This window comes from Neofelis nebulosa, chromosome 4 (assembly GCF_028018385.1).
Source record: "Neofelis nebulosa isolate mNeoNeb1 chromosome 4, mNeoNeb1.pri, whole genome shotgun sequence".
Lineage (NCBI taxonomy): Eukaryota > Metazoa > Chordata > Mammalia > Carnivora > Felidae > Neofelis > Neofelis nebulosa.
Genome location: NC_080785.1, coordinates 110,521,839 through 110,543,238, shown reverse-complemented (window position 1 = coordinate 110,543,238; position 21,400 = coordinate 110,521,839). Strand labels below are relative to the sequence as shown.

Here is a 21,400-nt window from a genome sequence, read left to right as displayed (position 1 = left end):
ACCTAATTTGGTAGTGCATGTTTTTGACCATAGTGGGGTAGAATAGAAAGTAAAAATTACTTGGAAAACAAAAGAAAACTTAAACTCTTTGGTTTAAAGACATGTAAGTAACTGCTTATAACATAAACATGTAACGATGAGAAGTGTCCGATGTGGCTGGTTAGGAAATACAGTGGAGAAAATACCACATTCACAGTAGTGACAAAAATTCCAGAGCAACCAGGAGGAAATGTTGTGAGTGGGCAGGACATAAAGGAGGAGGAAGAGAAGAAGACAACAAAACTTGACTCAGAGAAAAGATGATGTTCTCAAATGTGGTGACTCCTTCCTTTTGATACACGTCCTTGGTGCCTGCCATGCAGGGACAGGTGAATAACATGGGCATCACTGCGTGCATTCTGATGTGGGAGTTGGGGGTGGGGGTGGAGTTGAAGGGAGTTTTGGATAAACAAAAACAGTAACTCAAATGGTAAATGTGAATAAAACAAGGAAAGGGGTCTGTGTTGGTTTGCAGTTTTCAAATAGGGTAGACAGAGGCCTCAACAGAGGAGGAGACCCTTGATGGAGGGGAGGAAGGGAAATAGCCGTGTGGGTAGATGTGGACAAAGTGACAGCCCCTGCCAGCCTGAGGCTGGAGGGTGCTCTCAGTGGAAAGGCCTCTGAGGAGGCTCACTTTTCGGAAGTGATCAGAGAGCAGGTGGGAGGCCAGGCTGCTTGGGGCTGTGCTGGAACTTTGTCTTTTGCTCACAGTCGGATGGGGAAACATGAAGATATAATTAGAAAAGTGACACCTTTTTATTTATTTATTAAAAACCATTTTTTTTTAAATGTTTGTATTTGAGATAGAGACAGAGCGCAAACGGGGAGGGGCAGAGAGAGAGGGAGACACAGAATCTGAAGTAAGCTCCAGGCTCGGAGCTGTCAGCACAGAGCCCGATGCAGGGCTCGAACCCACAAACTGTAAAATCATGACCTGAGCTGAAGTCAGACGCTTAACCGATTGAGCCACCCAGGCGCCTTCTGAAAGTGACATATTTTTAAAAGGATCATTCCAGCTGCTCTGGTGAAAGTAAACCCTAAGGTCAAGGGTCAAGGAGAGCAGGTAGGGGTTCCTTGCTGTCCCCAGCAGGGCAGATGGTGGCTGCTGGCAGGAAGAAGTGGGTAAATGCTGGAGCTGTCTTGATGGAGCCATCAAGATTTGCTAACAGCAGTGGAGTGCTCAAGAGAAAGCCGCCTTTACAGCAGTCAGGCAGACTCTTCCTGCAGGCTTTAACACAATTCTATCTGAAATCCCGCGGAGATTTCAGAGCACTTGTGTAGGAACCTAGGGGCAGAGGTTCCTGAGGACACGTGGGACACTGACCTGGAGGATGTGCCCTCTGCCTGGGGATGCCTCACAAGCTGCAGCCATGAAAACCGTGGTGGAGCCGTGGCCTTAGGCCAGGACACAGAGGGACGCACGTTGATAAACAGGCCTGTGGCCGTTCTTCTTTGTGCGCGTCAATATGGTTCTTCCAATTATGGCAAACGAGTGACGGCCTTTTGGGAAGAAACACTAAGGTTCCGTGCAGGATAAAGAACGAAGACGAGGGCTTTAAGGAATTTGAAAGGCATGGAAAGCTGTTCGGATCGCCAGTGCCTACTTTGTTCTCAGCTGTGTGGTTTCTGTGGTTCAGCTCGTGTTTGATCTTCACGGTAGCTCTCTAAGGTAGACACTTCTCAGCTGGCCTCATGCCCGGGCCGCCACGCCACTCTCCCTGGGGAGCACGCTCCTCATGGGGCACAGATGCCCAGAGCAGAGCAGAGGCACAGGCCTTGGAGATCCGCAGACGTGGAAAGGTTTTGAATGAACAGACACAGCATGAAATAAGAAGAAAGATGAAACATCCTTAGGAAAAGGGGTAGGGGACCTGAGCAAGCGCTGTGCAGAAGGCGGCTGACACGAGGAGGCGTCCCCTTCGTCGTCAGAGGGGTGTGCTTGGTACTCGGAGGCGAGGACACCCAGAGCCCACACGGGGGCGCGAGGAACGCGTCCCCGGGCTGTGCTGGGGAGAGCCTCACTGGGGATGCAGTGTGACATTTTTGGACGGTCATTTGATACTGTTTTCGAGAGCCAAAAGATCTGCGTAACGTTCAATCATGAAATAACTATTTTGGGACTTTTCTCAGGGAAGTATCCAGGGATCTACGTAAGGGCCCACGTGTCAGCTGCTGCTCAGTGTGGAGCTGTGTACTACTAAATATTTATAGCTCATAATTATTATGCCAGCAAAGCACACGTGCATAGGTTTGGTAAGTCCATGTTTGTAAGAAAAGCCGAGTGTGTCTTTGACAGACACATTTTGTGCATGTATTTGCATAGAAACACAAATGGTAGAGCAAACATATATCCTTGCATGGATAGTGGTTTTTCTTGAGTGTTAAGATTATGGGTTTTTAAATCATTTTCACCATTTTTGTTTTTTGTACTTGAAAATACATTAATTATGTAATTAATAAATATCGACCCCCAGTTTAAGTCGTGGGAAGTGGAACAGCTATTCTGCCAGGATGGAGCACACCAGTGGAGGCTTTGGGGGGGGGTGGTCACACCTGGGGCATTTGGGCGAGCTCCCCAGCTGCTTTACCTGTAAACCGAGACATGGAGTCTGGAACTGGTCTCCCTTCCCAGAAGGGGGTGATGGAAGCAGTAAGGAACAGGTGAGGGCCTGGCAGCACGGGGTGGGGCCCTCTGTGGCTCCTTCAGCACAGCCAGCTCGTCCCACATTGGAAGATGGGCTTGCGGGTGGACGGCCAGGTGAGATGCTGTGCTTGCTGCCACTGGTCAGTCTGTGCCACTGGAATGTTTGATTAATTGGGTTGGTTTGAACTCTGAAATTAAGTCAAAAATCTTTTTTTTAATAATACATGTACACACATTTCCCCCCCCCCCCCGACACATTAAAGCAAAAATTTTTAGGCGTCGGAGTCACTAGGCTCCTTCCATTTCTTCCCGCGCTGCCATGCTGAGAGCAGGAGAGCCACACTAAGGGAAGACGGGAGAAAGGCCCCAGCGCGGGCTGGCCGTTAACTGAGGACATGCCTCAGTTACAGCCTGTTTTCTAGAAGAGAATTCTGGGAACATTCACGCAGACACTGGACCTGCAAGAGTGGATTGTGAACTTGAGCGTCATGAAGGCCCCCGGCAGGCTGGATGGGGAGTCTGGACTGCGGCTGGAGTAAACGCTCCCTGGTGGTGTGGGAGAATGTGTGTCAGGATCACTTGGGGCTGTTTTACACCCCGTAGGCTCCATGTAGGCGCCCAGGGTGGCTGGCGTGGCCCGTGATGGGGGAGCAAAGTGGATTGCAGACGGGGGGGGGGGGGGGGGTGTATGGGGAGGGAGGCCACCTGGTCTTGTCCTTAGGATGATTTTGCTTCAGCTGTCCATGGTAGTACCCTCTGCACCGCTGACCTTCACCTACCCAGGGTTAGACCGTGCAGGTTAGCGTAAGCACAGCGCGTTTGACCAGCTCTTCGGAGAGGGAGCCTCCTGGCAGTACACTTGTGGGCAGGGCAGCGCCCATCCCTTGGGGCCCAGGTTCCGTTTGCTTCCTGGACTAGAGCGATGGTTTGAAGAGCTGGTATGGCCGGAGATCTGAAGCAGATAAAGGGGCTTGAGGGCAGCAGACTTCCTGCGGTGGTGATGGTGGTGGTGGTGGTGGTGGTGGTGGTGGTGGTGGTGGTGAAATGTGACCCCTGTCCCCGAATAGGCTGGGAGTTGAGGTATCCTGCACCCGGCGGTGAGCTGGTGATGAGGCTCTTCTCAGTCCTGGTCGTACAGGCCTGCCCTCTACTGACTAGCTGCTGTCCCTTGTTTTGTTTCTGTTACCTTTACAGAGCGTGCCCTGTGCTGTTCCCTTCTGGAGCGGGTGTCTCCCTCCCCTTCTGTCTCCTTGGTAGACGCCTGCCCCCCCTGCAGGTCCTCTCACCTTGCTGTCAAGTGAGCATGGAAGTCTGACCCTGGCAGCCTGCCGAAAACCCTCTCTGGCAGGTTCCTGATCCTTGTGAGGAGGGGCCTTTGTGCAGCATAGAAGATGTGATTGGCTTTGCCACACTTTGGAGAGCTGTGCTATATCCGTGCTGCCATGTGCGGCGACTGTGACAGCGCTAAGTGGTTAGGGATCGGAGCACCACCATGGGGGTCAGGGATGGGGTTGAGATCTGTTCCTCTGGTTGCAGTGGCTTTGGGCAGGTGTCTGACCCCTCGGCTGCAGCCTCCTCCTCTGTTTCGAGGGACAGTACAGGGCCTGCCTCTCCAGGTGGTTGTGTGGATTACCCATGACGATTCTTATGGTAAAGGATTCTAAGTAAAACACTTAGCCCAGTGCTGATTAGAGGACCCAGTGGTTAGTTCAGTAGCATGTATGTCTTGCTCATCACAGCATGTGCTTCTGTACATTCATTTAGTTTTTATTGGAGCAAAATAAGGAAAACAGTGGCAGGACTTCGTGTGTATGTGGCTCCAGTCCGCTGGCTTTTGGAGTTCAGCGGGCAGGGGTGGGAGCCAGGCCCTGGGAGCCAAGGCCAGATGTGTGTGGTCTGGTGGTCCTGAACTCTGGATGGTACATGGAGGCGTATTCTGTCCCCAAATCCTGCCCCCGTTTCTCTGTTACCCTGGGAGCTCCTGGACAGCCTTTTCATGTGAACCATTAGAGTCCTCCTTTCCAGCTTGCCAGTTTGACTTTCACGACCTCAGGACTGTCTTTCCTAGACTCCTAGCCTAGGTTGGCCAGCAGGAGCATTGGCAGGGGATTAGGTGGATGGAGGAAGGAGGAACCGGGACCTTGCTCACGCTCTGCTTTGGTAGGAGTTTTATGACAATGGCTGTGTTTCCCCCGCAGTCCCAGTTCTTGCTGGGCAGCCCTTGACCCTGATATAGTTCTGGCTCCTGGGCACTGTCCCTCTTCTGGATTCTGGGGTGGTGGTGCCTACCTGCTGTGCCAACTTAGGTGGTTGCTCGTTAGTGTGCTGTCACTGGTGTACCCCACCGTCTGCGTGGAATCCCTCTGGGTGTTATACCTAGAGTGTTCCTGGGGCCCTGATGGGCCCCTGACTAATCCTCTATGGACAGTTTCATAAGGGCTATGATGACTGCATTATGGCTGCTAGATTATCCCAAACCTTTTTCGAGATCTCTTGGCACTGGCCCTCTCAGTGTTTCCAGGGTACGCTCTACTGCTTCATCATTGCATTCTGATTGTAGCTTCATCTGTATGTCCCTGGAAAACATACGTATGTGTGCTTAGGACACAGGCAGCAGTCGTAAGCTTCATGGTGAGGATTGCCGTTACAGCCCAGTACCTAATGAAGTAAAGATCCAGGCAGTATTTGAAAGAACGGCAAACCATGAACAGGTAGCTAATCACCAGCCACATTTCAAATAAGAGGCATTCAGTTAGCATACCCCAGAGCTACGCCTGACCAAAGCATAACAGTTCATCGAAGCTCATATACCCAACATTGTTCTGATGTACTGCTCACAGCAACCCTATGAGATGTAAGTGCTGATGCTCCACTTTCTGGATGAAGAAGCTGAGGCACAGAGAGATTGACTTGACGGGGCTGCACAGCTGATGGATGGCCGCACCGGGGATGGCACCCAAGGCCGACTGGCTCCAGAACCTTCAGTCAGCCTGCCAGCGGTACTACACACAAGAGCAGAGCGTTTCGTCTTCAGCGAGTGAAGTGGGCGTAGAACCCCTGAGTAAAATACCAGCCCCTGAATTCCAGATGACTAGGGCTTGTGCAGGGTTCCACGTGAGTCACGGTTAGGCAGCTGTCAGTATGATTTGCCACATCAGAGAGCCAGAGGCGAACCGCGTGATCTTCACTGATGCCAAACAAGGCAGTCGATAAAACTCATCATTGTTGATTTTCAAAAATCATAAACCTTTAACTAGGAACTAAAAAGATTTCCCTAATAATGGAGAGCAAGTCAGAAAAACAGTCAACATTATTTTCAGTGGGGAACCTCTTCCGTTATAATCAGAAGATGCAGCCACACCAGCACTACAATAACATTGGACGTTTTTATGGAAACTTTAGAGAAAAATCAATAGGAAGGTGTGATTGCCCATCAGTGATGATTATCAGCCTTAGAAAACCCAAGGGAATAGACTCGAATAATTACAAATAAGGGTAAACCAGTAGCTAATTGTATAAAAAATGTTTGCATATATCACATGAGTTGCTTTTCTATCAGAATAATCAGAAAAACAATCCGGAAAAATAGATGTCACTCATAATGGCAATGAAAGTAATAAAGTATCAGAACTACTAGTGACAGATATGCTGGGCCTGGATAAGGGCCTGTTTACAGCTTACCGTGTACTTGGATAGAACACTCAATTCGTACTGTTAATTTACATTTTTTATTCATTTCCTTTAAAATCCCAAAGGAACCTTTTATTTCTTATTTTATTTTTTAAGTTCGTTCATTTTGAGGGGGTGGGACCAGAGAGAGAATCCCAAAGCAGGCTCTGCGCTGTCCCTGATGTGGGGCTTAAACCCACAAACCGTGAGATTATGACCCGAGTCGAAACCAAGAGTTGAATACTTAACCAACTGAGCCACCCAGGTACCCCCAAAGGAACTTTTTATTACTTTTTTTTAATGTTGATTTTTGAGAGCGAGTGACGGAGGAGCAGAGAATGAGGGAGACAGAGGATCAGAAACGGGCTCTGCACTGACAGCAGACAGCCTGACTCGGGGGCCTGAGGTCATGAACCCTGAGATCATGACCTGAGCTAAAGTTGGACGCTTAACCGACTGAGCCACCCAGGCGCCCCCCGAAGGGAACTTTTTAAAAGAAAAAAAAAAAAATACCCGTCAGGTTTAAGTTCATTTGGAAGACTTACTTGGTTAAAATCTCCACACGGGCTTCGAAAAAGAATTGATGGGGCAGGGAGACCACTGTGCTGGAGGTGACCCAGGCCTGCTGAAGGGTGTCCGTGACGAAAGCCAGCCAGTGCTGTGGTGGAGAGCAAGGCCCCCAAACAAGTGGGAACAGCCGGAGCACAGACGTGCGGGCCCGTAAACTGAGGGTGCACGTTCTGTCGGGTTCTGGTAATGTTGGTGTGCTCTTAGGGAAAAATCATGGATTTCTTAACGTACCTTCCCCGGCAGCTCCACCACCCAGGGAAAACCACTTCCAGCGTTTTGATGTTAAACATTTGCCTACGTGTCTAAACTATACCTGTTACTTGTTTTGAAGAAATGATACACGTGTATTTCTTACCTGCTTTTTGCTATTAAACACGAACATTTTTTCTTGTGAATAAACATGTTCTTGTGGTACATCCTTTAACAGCCGCGTAGAACTAAGCAACAGGAAGTGTGAAAGCATGAAGCCCCAGTGCCCGCCACCATACAGGGTATGTGATGGGTCTAGCCTCCCATCCTTAGGAGAATTGGGCAATAGGCACTCAGATAGTTCACTGTGTTCTGTGGTTCAGTGAGGATGCCCAACAGAGAAAGCCTGCATGAGCCCAAAGTTCATCATGCTCCCCGCTACACACCTGGTGGGGGGAAGGAGCCCTCTGAGGCAGCGGTGTGTAGGATAGGGAGCTGACCATCTCCATTGCACATCCCTCCTGGGGGCGAGGATGGCACGTGCTTGGGATGGCACTGGGTTCTGTAGCTGTTAGCATAGGGGCATCTCCAGGAGATGTGTGGAGCACCTTGCCTGAGCCAGGCTCTGTGCTGCTGGTCTCACCTAATTCTGATGATGGCTCTGTGAGGTGAGGTGATGCTGCACCACAGTTCGCTGTGCACTCCGGCTCACCTGGCTATTTCATGCCTGAACAGGATTCTCTTTTTAGGTCTACTTAACTAGAAACTGAATTGCCAGCTGGATTTCTCCTTCTCTCCTCTCCCGGCTCTTTCAAGTTATCTAGCACAAAACCAGTGTTTCAGATCAGTGTTGAGGTTATCGAAGGAAAATTCGTTCATTATGAAGATGACTTGCCTTTTAAAGGTTTCTGGATTTCCACTGTGAGAAAGGGATTCTTTAGTTTTTCTTGAGATCGGTTTATTAAGTTTATTAAGTCACGTTGCACGTAGTGTCATGGCATCTTTACTAGTGAGGGCGGCCTCCTGGCCGTCATGGAGTTCCATGTAGACACCATGTGTTGGCTGTAAGCCTTCAAGCATCCGTGGATTGGTGGGCTTGCATAACTAACTCAGGCAGTGTGTAATTCATTTTCAGCTGTTTTACATGTTGATGGCACATTACCAGATGGCACAGTGTATCATTTGGGGCCATGTACCCCAGCACCCTGTGCCGATGGCTCCAGCAGGTAAAGGTGTTTTTTCTCTTGAGCAGGGAGTCTAGAGGTCAAGCACTTGGGCGCTCAGTGTACGGGCTCAGGTTCCCTCTTATGGCCCACCTTTTTCCCTCGCAGCTTCCTCAGGGTGCTGATGGGAGCCCTTGGCCTGGCTCCAGGACCTTGGATGGATGAGAAGACTTGGAAGGGGAGGCGAGCATGGCTAGTTGGAAGGGAATCTGCTTTCAGATTGTCATCTTCCATTTGTAGTTTGAGACCGTGCATTTGGGTCTAGGACTTCTGCAGGCTCTCCTGTCCGCCTTTCCTTCATGACAGCGAGTCCCGTCCCTCCACCAAGCTCCCTGTGGCGCAGCACCTTAGGGCCTATATAAAAGCTCTTCCAGAGCCCCCTACCCAGAACACCTGAGAGTGCTGGCTTCGTGGAGGCATCGTGTATGGATTAACTCAGGCGTCAAGACTGCCTTGAGGCAGTCTTGCCAGCTTGGCATTTCTCGTGCACGGGTTCTCCTAGGGGGCCATGTTGAGAGGTTCTGCACCAAGATACAGTGTAGAGGGAGCCGTGGGGGTGGGAGCCGCATTCATTTAGAGCCCTCACCTTTCCCACCTTTCTGCTCTTGTCCTAGCATGAACTGCTTTTAAGGAGGATCCCATGAAAACAGCAGTGTTCAGATACGTAAGCCTGAGCAGTTCCTTTTAGCTGGTGACACTGCATCCCTAGGACGGACTATTAACCGGAGAAGGTGCTAGAGCCCTCCAGGTTAGACAGTGATTCTCATCTCAGTGTTTAACTGTGGCGTCTGTGGGACTACCAGATTCTTAGGCATTGGCTTGAAGATACACACTGAAAAGAGAATGTATGTGATTCCTTTTAGATGGAGTGTGTGCTAATAGAGTAGCTAAAACCAGTTTAGCTTACGTGTATCATGAATATTCTCACTCATAGTCCATCTTATTTCCTGTTACAGAATCAATACCTCTTATATCCCTTTAACAAAAATACAATCATATTCTAGTTACTGGCTTGTTTTTCAGCAGGGAATACTGTTGTCTTTCATGAGGTATAAAGGAAGCATGTTAATGCTGTTGTCTGGGAAAATTAAGTGGGATCTATTTCTGATTCTGTTCTCAGCATTTTTACTTCATTTCCCCCTAGTTGCATGACATACAGGCTAGCACATGTTTTGAAGAGATACGATGCTTTGATCATAGTTCTTGCTTCATAGGTAAGATAGAGTGTGGTCTACGCACTTGTCATTGAATCATTGTGAAATAAATGAGGAGTGGCTCAGAATGACCTTGCTTTTATCTTATAGAGCTGGCTAGTAAGTATTAGATAACACATATTTAAATCTTGCTTTTAAAAGTAGCTTAAAAAGGTACATTATTTGGTGCTTTCCTTCATAGTGATTTTCATAACATCCCTTGATCCATGTTGCAATATGTTTGTTTGACCTGAAAAACGAAATTGGACCTTTTGTGAGAAACAGGCACCATCCTGACGGTGCATGCTGACCGTGGTGCTCGCACTCATTCGTGTAGTTGCCCTGAGCTGCCCAAAGGAGCTGAATTTGCAGCTGCAGGGTGCTATAATTGTGATGAAATTACATTTAAAGCACACAAGCATTTATCTGTAATATTTTTTTAATTAGCAAAAATGTATGTTGACCCCGTTTGAGTCTAGCAATGAGTAATACTTACACACAGCCACATGAGCCTCCTGGAAGACAGGCCGTCACACTGTTCTCGATACATCAGTACAATTTTATTTTTAACATTTCATAATTATCAGAGTTTCTAGTATGTTCTGTTATTTTGGTTGGGTTTGCATTACTAATTGCAATGGTGATGCAGGTTTTCAGATGATTTTAACTCCTAGAAAGTATATTGAAATAAGTTTTTAAACTAAAATTTTATCTTTTTAAAGTTTATTCATTTATTTTGAGAGAGAGAGAGAATGTACACGACCAGGGGAGGGGCAGAGAAAGAGAGAGAATCCCAGGCAGGTTCTGCACTGTCAGTGCAGAACCTGACATGGGACTTGAACTTATGAACCATGGGATCATGACCTGAGTCTAAATCAAGAGTCAGACACTCAACCTACTGAGCTACCCAGGCACCCCTAAAATTAATTTAATTTAATTTAGTTAGTTTAGTTTTAAGAGAGAGAGTGTGAGGAGGGAGAGGGGCAGAGGGAGGGAGGGAGGGAGGGAGAGAGAGAGAGAGAGAGAGAGAGAGAGAGAGAGAGAGAGAGAATCTCAAGCAGGCTCCATGCTCAGTGCAGAACCCAACAATGCAGGGCTTGATCCCATGACCCTGGGATCATGACCTCAGCCAAAATCAAGAGTCGGACGCTCAACCAACTGAGCCAGCCAGGCGCCCCTAAAATTTTAATTTATGTACATATTTTTTATCTCAGGGAGATATGCTAGGGTCATTGAAGACTTCAAAGCAGAACAGTGCGTCAGGTAAAATTCCAGAGTGGAGTGGAACATCAAGCATGTTCAGGGAGAATAGGAAGTGACATGGAATTTCTTTACTGTTAAAGAAGAGTGAGTGGATCCCGTGCCTTAGCACCTCGCCTTGCTTCCTCACCCTTGTCCCAGCCTTGCTCTGCTGTCTGAAAGCATGCAGAGCAGTTAGGAGGAGCATGGAGAACAGCCAGAGCTAATCCAGCAGGAGGGATTGGGTTCCCTGAGGCAGAGAACCTGGCAGACAGAAACGAGAAGGAAGTACTTAGGGCTGTAATGGAACTGCGATTCCCTGCAGTGAAGGGGGGCACTAAATGTGCCCCCGGGAAAAACCGAGACTTGCCACAAAGATGAATCCCTCAGACACCCAGGAGGGAAAGAGCAGGCCATGGGTGGAAACACACTGCGGCCTACAGCACCCCCCCGAGCTGAGTCTGTCAAGTGCTGAGGGTTAAGGAGACATCATCCTGGAGTTTCCTGCCAGTCGGGTGCGCTGGGCATGCGGGAAACACCGCGAGGGTGATGGGCAGGATCAGGCAGGCAGTGGTGGGGTGCACACAGGTAACACATAGTGCGGCTCCAGAGTTGGGCCCTCTAGGCTGGTTTTGGCATCAAGGTGAAAGGAAAACTCGCTGCCAACAGGGGTGGCCCGTCCTGTGTGCCAGAGTTGACCGTTCCCGTTTAAAATGGAAACTCAGAGTACGAGACCTAAAGGAAGAATGCAGCCTCTCACATTTTTCCTCTTTTCCCATTAGATCATTAGAAATTATCATGAGGAAATGCTTTCTGGACGTTCAGCAAGTCCTTCGGTTTCACTTGTTCAGTTTCACTTGTTCCTTTTCATTTTATTAAATTCAACAGAAGCAAGTGCTTTTACTAACATGAAGTTGTGCGATACTCATTGTAAAACTGTCTTTCCGAAGCCATTCATGTACACGTGTCCAGGGCTGTCTGTACCCAGCAATCAACAGCACCTAAAATTCCTTGGCGCTTACCGTGACCCAGGCACTGTTCTCAACTCGTATCACATACTTATTTAATCCTCCCAAAACTTTGAGGTAAGGAGTATTGTTCCCATGTCACAGGTAGGGAACACCGAGGCCGGAGCTTAGGTTTCTTGTCCAAGGTCAGGTACCAGAGTCTTTGGTGGAGCCAGGATTTGAATCCAGGCCGCTGGTCTCTGGGGTTTCCCCCCTGCTCACAAGCCACATGGGTGTTAGAAAACCCCTTTCTGGGCGTCTGGATCGTTTCTTTCTTCTTTGTACTTAAGTATTTTGAAAAGCGTGTTTTTATGAAATCAGTGAAGCGATGACTCTTGCAGAGGAACCGGACAGAAAACAGCTTGAAGGATTTGGCAGCGATTGGGCACGTGCCGTGGTGCCCGAGGGTGGGGTGTGATGGCCGCTTTCTTCCCTTCTCCGCTTCTGTGGTTCTGCTGCTCCACGCAGTGGTTGTGTGCCACGGTGTCGGGTCTCCTGTGTGCCTGCAGTATTGGGGTTGCAGGGTAAGGAGGAGCCTCTGCCCCCCCCCCCCCCCCCCCGCCAAGAAATGGGCACCTGGGGTCTGATTGCTGCGCGTCCAGGAGACGTGTGTGAGTTTGCTAAACTTTCTGATCATAATCTCGGCTCTTTTCGTCTCTTAACCCCCCCGACTCTCCCTGTTGACTCGTGTTAAGCCTGCAGAGCTGTGCACCGTGACAACGGGACCGTGTGGCCCCAGAGTGGGGCCCCCGTGAGGGCAGGGGCCTGCGCAGTCACACTGTATATTGCATGTGGCTGGTCTGTTTCATTTCAGGAGCCTCGGGGTCTGCTCAGAGGAAGATGAAAGGTGGCAAAGTCAGTCCTACTCACTTGCACGCAAGCCAGACCGGTTGGTTGTGTGGGAACCTTGTGGTACCCGGTGGAGGTCTGCCAGGACCCGCTCCAGCAGCTGGGATGCCGTGTGTTCAGGTCCAGTTATTGCAGGTAAGACCCAGCGAGCCAGGAGGACGCTGGCCGGGCGGCAGCCGGGGGCCAGGCTTCAGGCTGCACCTCCCTGGGCCTGCAGCTGTCCAGTGCTCCTTCCTCTCAGGAACTGAGAGACTTCTAACCGCCTCTCGACTTCTAACCATCCCAAGCACTGGATGATCGCTCTGTCACCCCAGCTTTTCCTGTCCTCCTGTCCTGTCTCTCTGTACTTGTCCGAGCTTTCATCCTTACGAGGATTGACGCTTCAGTGTCCGCACTGCCCCCGTGCGGTCTGCGTGCCACACCTCACTTGGAGTTCTGTGAAGTGGGGGTGCCATGCCCCACTCCTGCCTGAGGCCTCCTAGCAGCCGTAAGGGCTGCCCGAGGCTGGCCAGAGGACGCCTTGTGGTGCCTGACTCCTCACCCTCCCCTGCCTGCCCTTCCCCAGACCTCACTTGTCTTCTCAGTGGGGGGGCGGAAGGGGCTTCCTCAGGCAGCTTGGCGCCCCTGTGTGTGGGGGGTGCTCAGTGCGACGGAGGACGTAGCCTTTATGTTTAAGGTGCTTTCCCCCGGGAAAGCTGGCACCGTTGCAGAAAAGGCGCTTGTTGCAAAGGGAGGAGCTGCTGTTTAAGAGACACCCGATAGAAGGTGTGAGCTTTGAGGTGGAGAAAACTCACTTTTGATTCTCTGCCTTTCCCTCTCTAGCTAGTGTTGTCTGGGGCAAGCTACTTACGTACGCCGGGCCTCAGTTTTATTGTCTAAGAAGTGGGAATGATGGTGTTGACAGTGGCACCGGCACCAGGAGTTGAGTGGCGGGGCTGTGGGCCGGGCATGCCAATGAAGCTGAAATGGTAGCCAGTGTCCCTTTTCTTACTTGCATGATTAGGGGCCTAGGAGCCTCCCCCTTGCAGGAGACCTGTGCCGTCTTATCCCTTCTCGACGGTGGGCTGGGGCAGAGGGGGGCCTTCCTGTGTAGGGTGAGGCGGCCACTGGAGAGCTGGAGGGGCTGGGAGCCTCCGCCAGAGTTGAGGAACAGCCTAGACTGAGGGGCGGTATTGAGTTGGGGGGAGCTCCAGGGAAAGGGCCTGGGAGTGGGGGACAGCCAGATGGCAGGTGGTATGGGTCTCCAGCTGGGAGCAAGATGAGAGGCTGAGGACCAGGAGGAAGGGCAGGCAGCCCCCTGCCCAGTTCCAGTTACTGCTGGGTCCTCAGGCCTCACGTGGCTCCCTGTGTTGCCCTGCCTGGAATCCGGGGTGGGTGGGTATAGCACATTGACGGGGACTCCTCAGGCCAAGGTGAGGAATGTTGCCATGGCTGGTAAATGAAACACGTGCTGTTGCCTCCCCAGGACGACCCCTCAGGTGAAGCCGTCTCACCATTGGTTCTCAGCCCGCAGCCTTCCGCCTTCCACCCCCTGTTGGCTGTCGACTTGCCCGTCTATGTCCTCCAGGTGTGGATGCCTTACAACTCTTTGGCTTTGTTAGTAAGACTGTCAGAAGCTTCTGGCTTTCTGAGGCTTGTTTTACTGAGGTAGGTGTTGAATGGAGACCCATTGGGTTCATTGCCAGGATCTTTTGCGGCTTTCTAGAAAGATGGGTGAATGACCAAGAAATAAAAGGCTGGTAAGAAAGATCAGATATGTTCACCATTGTAGCTCCTACTTGTAATGTGAAATTGAATATACTCCTCAAGTATTTTATATTTAGAAATTCTAGTCACTTTTTCTGGGAAACAGGCTGGCCAGTTTTTAACCTGTGGGAAAATAGACCCAGAAAAATTAGTTTGCTTAAGTAAGTGGATAAGCCAGTGGGTATAGGCGGCAATGGGTAATTTAGATTTGGCTATACAATAGTGAGAGTATGTAGCTAATCGAACTTCTAACAATTCAGTTTAAATACATGTTTTTAAAATCCACATACGCAGTAATTTTAGTTTTCTTGTATTCAAATTGGGCTGTTGAGCATTTTCCTCAATACCAAAAATAACTATTGAGTCAAGTGCTGGTATACAGAGGAGCGGTGGGGCCCCAGACTGTCCTTGGAACGTAGTTTGGGAACTTATATTCAGAAAACCTCACAGATGTCAACTCCATTCTGTCTGGTATTCCCACTCATTAGATGGTTCTTAAAGAAGCCTGGTAGTGTACAAATAACTAGCCAGAAGATGTTCACCGTCGCCTTGAATCTAATGCTGTGGGAATATTCTTCAGGCAGGAGGGGGTGGGTTAGGTGGGTGATGGTGTGGCCGGGAGGCCAGAGTCCTGGGTGGTCAGTGATGATGCAGGGGGCAGTTGGGAACTGGGAAGGGTGCGACCCACATACAAAATGGGGAAAAGGGCTATGAGATAAACAAGGACAGTCACATTTATGAGCAAACCTGCAACACAATATTATTAAGTTCACTTTTCCTTTTTTGTTTATGCTAAAATTCCTTTCTTCGAAGACTATATAATAAGGGGAAAGCAAGACTCGAGTCGAGAACAGGGAGAGGTGCCCTACCGGCCGGCCCATGGGTTATGCTGCTGGTTGTGTGTGGCTGCAGGGCTGCGTCCGGGAGGTGGTTCCGCACCTCCCCCCACCCCCAGCCCTGCCCCGTCCTTCACTGCTCTGCTTGGTTTTTTCAGGAAGTGCTTCCTGCAGCTGGAGGGGACGCCGAGCCTGAGGACGTGCAGTGTGCAAGGAGCACCATCAATCTGCAGGACCTACAGTGACAGCAGCCCTCTGCCTGGGGACCCGAGGGTGATGCCTCTGGTCCGTGTCCCCCAGGACTCCCATTACGTGCTCTCACAGGCCTGAGTGAGCCCCCACGTGGTTTCTGCTCAGGAGGCTAGCCGAGTGCTTTGGAGACTTTTGGGCACATTTCTCAAAAATATCTTCCTTACATTTTATCAGAAACCGGTTTGGGGCTGTGTTAGCTGAAATTGCCTTATCTGAGCAAAGTGCTTCGTGAGGCAAGGATTGCCTTCAGGGGCAAAAGCACATGCCTTTTCTGTACTTGGCTGTGCACGGACAGCCTTTGTCCAATTTGATCTAAACTGTGGAGCACCTGCTGCATTAAGAAAACAGACTTCTGCAGGCAGTCGGGTGGGGTACAGATTCCCTAGTCAAGTACGACTGTATCCGTAGTAAATCTAAGTGGGGTCTTTCAGCTTCTGTGTTTTAGCATTTGGCCTGAGACAGACCTAGAAACTGTTTTCCCTTTCTCAGCTAACAGGCTGTTTCCCACCCCCTTGGGTGTTTGTAGTTGGGTTGGTTTTGTCACCCTCTGGGGCAGAAGCAGCCCTGTTGTCCCAGTGAAGCCAAATTCAGATCCACGTTTTGGCAGGACCAGGCAGGTGGCTGGCATGAGAAGAAAATGATGGGGGTGAAGTGGAGCACCTGGTGTCCTGTTAGTGAGGCCTCTGCATAGAGCAGATTTGAAGCTCCCGATTCGGGAATGTTAGAGTTAAAACTTCAAAGGTAATTTTTCCGAACTCTGGATTTGGCTATTAATGTTTAACGATAATTCGTCCGCAGCTTCTAAAGTCATGTCCTGAGTCCTACACGTCACATGTAGGACAGGGACAGTGGCGTGTGTGTTTGTTGCTGAGGCTGCACATGTGCATCTACTGTGTCACTGTACGTTTCTACGGAGTACGGTCTGTCTGGCCATAGAAGGCGAGCTGATAACCTTGCACATATTTATTTGTTTGTTAGCGGGACTGGACACAGGGTCACTCAGAAATGCTGGTTTTCTGCCTTGTGCCTTTGGAAGTGCATGTTTGTTCAGATGCTGTTTGGGTTGTTGGACTTGGAATTGTCCAAACTCTGTTTTGTGTTTCTTCATTACTTGAGTTTCTGGACTTGGGCTTTTGAGAATCACCCCAGCATTTGATTGTGAGTCCTCTCTCTGTCCTGCTCTGAGGTGCTGTCTGTCCAGGCTGCTGCTCCCTCCAAAGGAACTTGGGCCCCATTTATGAATGGTCTTTACCCACAGAACTCTGTGCTGCGGCACAGACTAAAGTTTTGTGTCCATCTGGCACCTTGGCCTCCAGGTCGCCCGGAAGCCCCTTCTCTCTACAAGGAGCCAGCCTGCCTGCCAGGGTGGCCTTGGGGGCAAAGTGGCCTGTTGATCACACTGTGCTGTCCTTCTGATGGGAGGAGGGGGCAGGCCACAGGAATGTTCTCTCGGGTGTGTCGCTGGGCCTTTCCCCGGAACGTCCCCCTGTGAATGTCCACCACTGTGAAGTGATTGGTACTGGCCGTCAGTTTTCTGGGCACTAGGTTCCCTGGTGGCAACGGGCCCAATTTCTAGTACAAATGAATAAAAGTTTTTGTATAATCACGCACTGGAGATGTCCCCTGGCTTCATTCACAGAACTGTGTGCATAGCGTCGAGGTCCTGTTTTTCCTTCAGTCAGGAGTAATAACCCTTTCATCTGCTCAGCCCGCTGCCTCCTTTTCTTGTCCCTGCGTTGGGGCTAGTCTCCCATCACACCTCTGCGTGGAACTGGCCCTTGTTTCTCAAAGTAGCCACCTCGGATGAGGGCAGCAGGGGCTCCTTCCCTCTAGCATTTGTTCAGGGGTGAGGGATTAAAGGGCAAGGCATGGAGGTGGAAAGCAACCTGCCTCCTGCAACAGGCCATCAAGACACCAGAGAGGGAGAGTTTATTTCACACAGGTAAGGGAACACAGCAGGAGGCCACGGTGGGGGGGGGGGGCGGGGGCACAGCGATCCTGCGCCAGCCACGTCCAGCCGACCGCCCTGCCCTGCCCTGCCCTGCCCGGGGTTCCTGCTGCTGCTGTTGCCGTGCTGTGGGCAGAGGGGCCGGCCAGCACTGGAGGGCTAGGTGAAGAACAGCAGCTGCTCCTCCTTTTCCTTGTCCATCAGCACGTGCTCAGGCTCCACCTTTATTTTCAGGACTGGGAGCTGGGAGCGACACACCAGCCTCCTGCCTCTCTGCAGAGTAAGACCCTGTGAGCCTGCGCTCTGCAGCCTTGCTGCGCCGGAAGGTGCCGCCTAGACACCCAGACACCGGGCAGCATGCCTCTCGAGGCTGCGGAGCTGAGGCCGGGGGACCCCGTGGAGGTCCCAGCCTCTGCTCAGCCTGTGGGCTCTGGGCCGGAGCTGCCCTTCAGTGCCCCGGGAGTGAGTCCAGCCCGCGTTTATGAAGCCTGTTCCCTGGGGTGCCGGCCCCTAGATATGTGTGTGTGTTATGTGTGTGTGTGTGTGTGTGCAGGGATGTACCTCAAAACGGATTGGGAATGCCTGGCTGAACAGAGGGAACCTACTTCCTTTGCGCTGGGGATTCAGGAGGAGACGCCCCGCCCCAGTGTCTGCCATCCCCACGTGACAGCATGGAGAGTGCTACCTTTCAGAGTGGCCCTTTGGCCTCATCTGTCTGTTGGGGGCTGTATTCAGGCCTGGGCCTGCTTGAGGGAGCACACCTCCTGCTGCCAGGGCCAGAACCTGTTCCCTGTGGGGTGGCCGGGGGGACCCCTAGTGACAGAGGATGAGCTGCAGTGATGGGGTCGTGCTGGAGTGTAGGTGGTACAGTGGGACCCTGCGGGGGCTGAGCCGGGGGCCTGCACCTGGGCAGGGCCGGGAGTGCGCAGCCAGGCCAGTCACCAGGAGTGCTTGTGCGAGAGGGCAGGCAGCCCCAGGGGAGGACTCGCAGAGGAAGCGGGTCCGGAGGTGGAGGGCAGCCCTGAGGGGCAGCGGGATCGGTGGGCCAGGACCGGGAGACCCTGCTCTACCCCCGCCTTGCTCTGATGGCTCCGTCTTTCCCCCGGGGTCTCAGCAGTAGCTTCTGCAAACGGTGTGAGCCAGGCCCTCAGCCCCTCCCGGCCCCAACCATGCCTGCCGGTGGGGCCCCTTCCCCAGCAGTGACTCCCCAGGGCCACCATGCCCACCTTCTTCTTGATCTCTGCCTGGGCCCGAGCCTGGGCCCGTTGCAGACGCTCCTCCTGCAGCTGCTTCTGCATCAGCACCTTCTCTTCCCGGAGTCTGGGTGCGGGGGGCAGCACAGGACACATCAAAAGACAGGAGGAGCCTGGGAAGGCTGCCAGCTTCCCTTCCTAGCTCCTTGATGCAGCCTTCTGTCAGGCCATGGCCCTCCCTCTGAGAGAACTCCCCACTCTTCACCCTTCCCTGCCAGGCCAGGTTGGCTGCTGCCCCTGCTTTTTGGAGGTCCCAGCTCTGGTCCATCGGCTCCTACCGTTTGGAGGCCCACGTTCCTCGGTCCCCATCCCTGGTCACTGGTCCACCTCTGTGTGTGCCTCTCTGCTCATCAAACTTTTGCCCAGTGCCTGCTTCTACCAGGGTACGGGACAGGGGACACAGAGGAAGAGCCCCTTTGCTTGTGGGAGAGGCAGATGGCTCTTTGCAGGTGGCCGTGTCTCAGGGCCCTGCACAGGAGTGAATGAAGCAGGCAGCCCCCCAGGCCAGCGGAGCCACTGGGTCTGTGGGGAGCTCCCTGGGCCTCCCCCTGGAGGATGGGTCCATGCTACCCATGACTGCCAAGTGTTCCTGCCTGCCTCTGCCCCTAAACCGGCCTTCCTCAGCTTCTCCCTGAGTCTGCACCTTCCCTCCCCTGGGTTCTGGCAACGCCAATCTCTCCCTCTCCCATCCATCGGAGAAAATGGCCAATGCTGCCCCTTGTCCTCAGGGCAAGGCCATGCTGTCCATACCCTCACTTTGGCTCCTGGGCTCCCCGAGTCCACGTCGTCTCCCACTCCAGGAGAGGGCCTTCCCTCACTGGGCTGAGTTTGATGCCCCCTCTGGAAGACCCCCTGGCTTCGTCTTTGAGGTCAGAGCATCAGGGTCCTCTCTCCCTGGTTCGGGAGCTCTCAGAGGACAGGCCAGCCCGGAGCAGGGGCAGGGGTGTGGAGGGCATCCTCGCCCTCAGGGCCCTCCCTACTGCGTGAGGCGGCCCGGTGGGACAGGGGCCTGGGCTCTCACCTCATGCGGCGCTCCTTCTCCTTGGCCTTCTCAGCCTGCTCGATCTTGACCTGGGGTACATGCTCTAGGTGTTCGAGCAGCTCGTTCAGGTAGTGCTCGATGATGGTGAGCATCTGCACAGTGCCCAGGTTGGACTCCTGCTGGGTGCCGATGCAGTGCCGGTACACGTCCAGCACCTTGCGGTTCAGGCTTTCCAGAAGCTTGTCCTGCAAGGCAGGCAGGCCCGCAGAGGGGTTGCGTGGGCCTCCGTGCACCCCCACTGCACAGCCTGCCAGACCCAGGGCCCCTTGCTGAGACACGGCTGGCCTCCCCGAGCTCTGCCCGGCACACTCAGGATCACTGGGAGAAACAGCTTGGAGACTTGGATTTTTCTAGGCCACAGCTGCCTGACCCCCTTTGCCCTCCTGTGGTCAGCCCGGTCCAGGCTTCCAGCCCCCACGCTGGGACTCACACCTGTGCCTCGGCCTCTACCCCAGCTCCCTTGCTGTGCACGTGGCCTAGTCCCCTCCTCCAGGGAGCCTTCCTGTTCCACCCTTGGACTGACCTCGGCTCTCCACTGGACGCTGTCCTGTGAGTTACTTTCTGTGTGGCCTGGGGCAGATGAACCCCTCCCTCTGAGCCCGCTGACATTCAGAAATGTAACATCCCCTGCCACATGGATTGGGTGTGAGGATTAAGTGAGGAACAGCCGACAGAAAGGCTCAGGCCGGCAGCCAGTGAGTCTGTCTGGCAGGAGGCCGGTGGCACTGGCCTAGCTTGTCGTGGCATCCTCTTGTCCCTGGCCTGGTGCTGGCACACAGTAGGTGCTCATCAGTAATTTGAATGAAGGAAGGAATTTGAATTAGGAAGCTGGGGCCATGCCCGTGACCCCAGCGGCACTGTCAGGAAGGTCGTGCCACTGCCCGGCACATTCCTGGCCCTTTGTGCTCTCAGAACACTCTCACTCTTTCAGCCTGGCCTGGGGACATGCCTTCTTCCTCCTGGCAGGCTCACCTTCCGGACACTTGGTGTGGAAGAAGCAGACGTATTTGTTGAATGGAAGGACAAAGGAATGGAGGAGGTGTGCTGGGGGCAGCTGAGCAGCCAAGGGGCATAAGTACATGGGGTGGCTCCAGTTTGGGGACCAAGGGCCTTCTCCAGCCGGTGCCCCTCAGTCAGGCTTACAGAGCCTGGAAAGTGTCGAGGGGCGTGGCTGCCCCAGAACATTTCAGTGTCTCAGGACTGGCTTTGAGTGCTGGGCACTGGGTGCTCCCGGGGGTGCTCTTGAAGGGACCGGGCCCCAGGCCTGTGGTCGCCCACACTCCCTCCACACCCGCTGACCGCTGACCGGGGGCCTACCTCCTGAGCGCCCTTGTACTCGCCGAAGTGGAACACTCGAGCTTTGAGCTGCAGCTCGGCCACTGTCTCCTCTTCCTTGGCGATGGACGTCATCAGCGTGTTGACCCACTGCTTCAGCTGGTTGACTTCCCTGTCCCTGGATAGGGGACCAGCAGGGCCCCGCCCACTCAGCGCTGCTCCGGGCACTTCACCTCTCAGAGCCCGACCACCCTGCCACTGGTCCTGAGGGCTTAGGGGCCATGACTGTGAAGGGTCTGCGTGGCCCAGGGGTTAGAGATGCTGCTGAGATGCAGGGGTAAGATTTAAGGTCTTTAGGGGTGCCTGGGTGGCTCAGTTGGTTACGCACTGGACTTTGGCTCAGGTTATGATCTCACGGTTCGGGGG

At 52.5% G+C, this 21,400-nt stretch overlaps 2 protein-coding genes across 8 annotated transcripts in view; one reads left to right on the top strand and one right to left on the bottom strand.

The window, feature by feature from the left end:
• The window catches only part of ZXDC (ZXD family zinc finger C), a 38,461-nt gene extending 21,395 nt beyond the window's left edge, over positions 1 to 17,066 (top strand). For all 4 annotated transcript variants that reach the window (XM_058725750.1, XM_058725749.1, XM_058725748.1 and 1 more), the window contains 3 exons: positions 12,588 to 12,757; positions 14,088 to 14,189; positions 15,363 to 17,066. In XM_058725750.1, coding sequence (XP_058581733.1) covers positions 12,588 to 12,757; positions 14,088 to 14,189; positions 15,363 to 15,449 — 359 coding nt within the window. In that variant the 3' untranslated portion in view covers positions 15,450 to 17,066. The remainder of the gene's footprint in view (positions 1 to 12,587; positions 12,758 to 14,087; positions 14,190 to 15,362) is intronic.
• A 413-nt stretch (positions 17,067 to 17,479) lies between these two features.
• Positions 17,480 to 21,400, bottom strand: part of CFAP100 (cilia and flagella associated protein 100) — a 52,024-nt gene continuing 48,103 nt past the window's right edge. For all 4 annotated transcript variants that reach the window (XM_058725752.1, XM_058725755.1, XM_058725751.1 and 1 more), the window contains 4 exons: positions 21,017 to 21,152; positions 19,679 to 19,884; positions 18,631 to 18,724; positions 17,480 to 17,677 (listed from right to left, as the gene is read on the bottom strand). In XM_058725752.1, the coding sequence (XP_058581735.1) occupies positions 17,564 to 17,677; positions 18,631 to 18,724; positions 19,679 to 19,884; positions 21,017 to 21,152 (550 nt within the window). In that variant the 3' untranslated portion in view covers positions 17,480 to 17,563. The remainder of the gene's footprint in view (positions 17,678 to 18,630; positions 18,725 to 19,678; positions 19,885 to 21,016; positions 21,153 to 21,400) is intronic.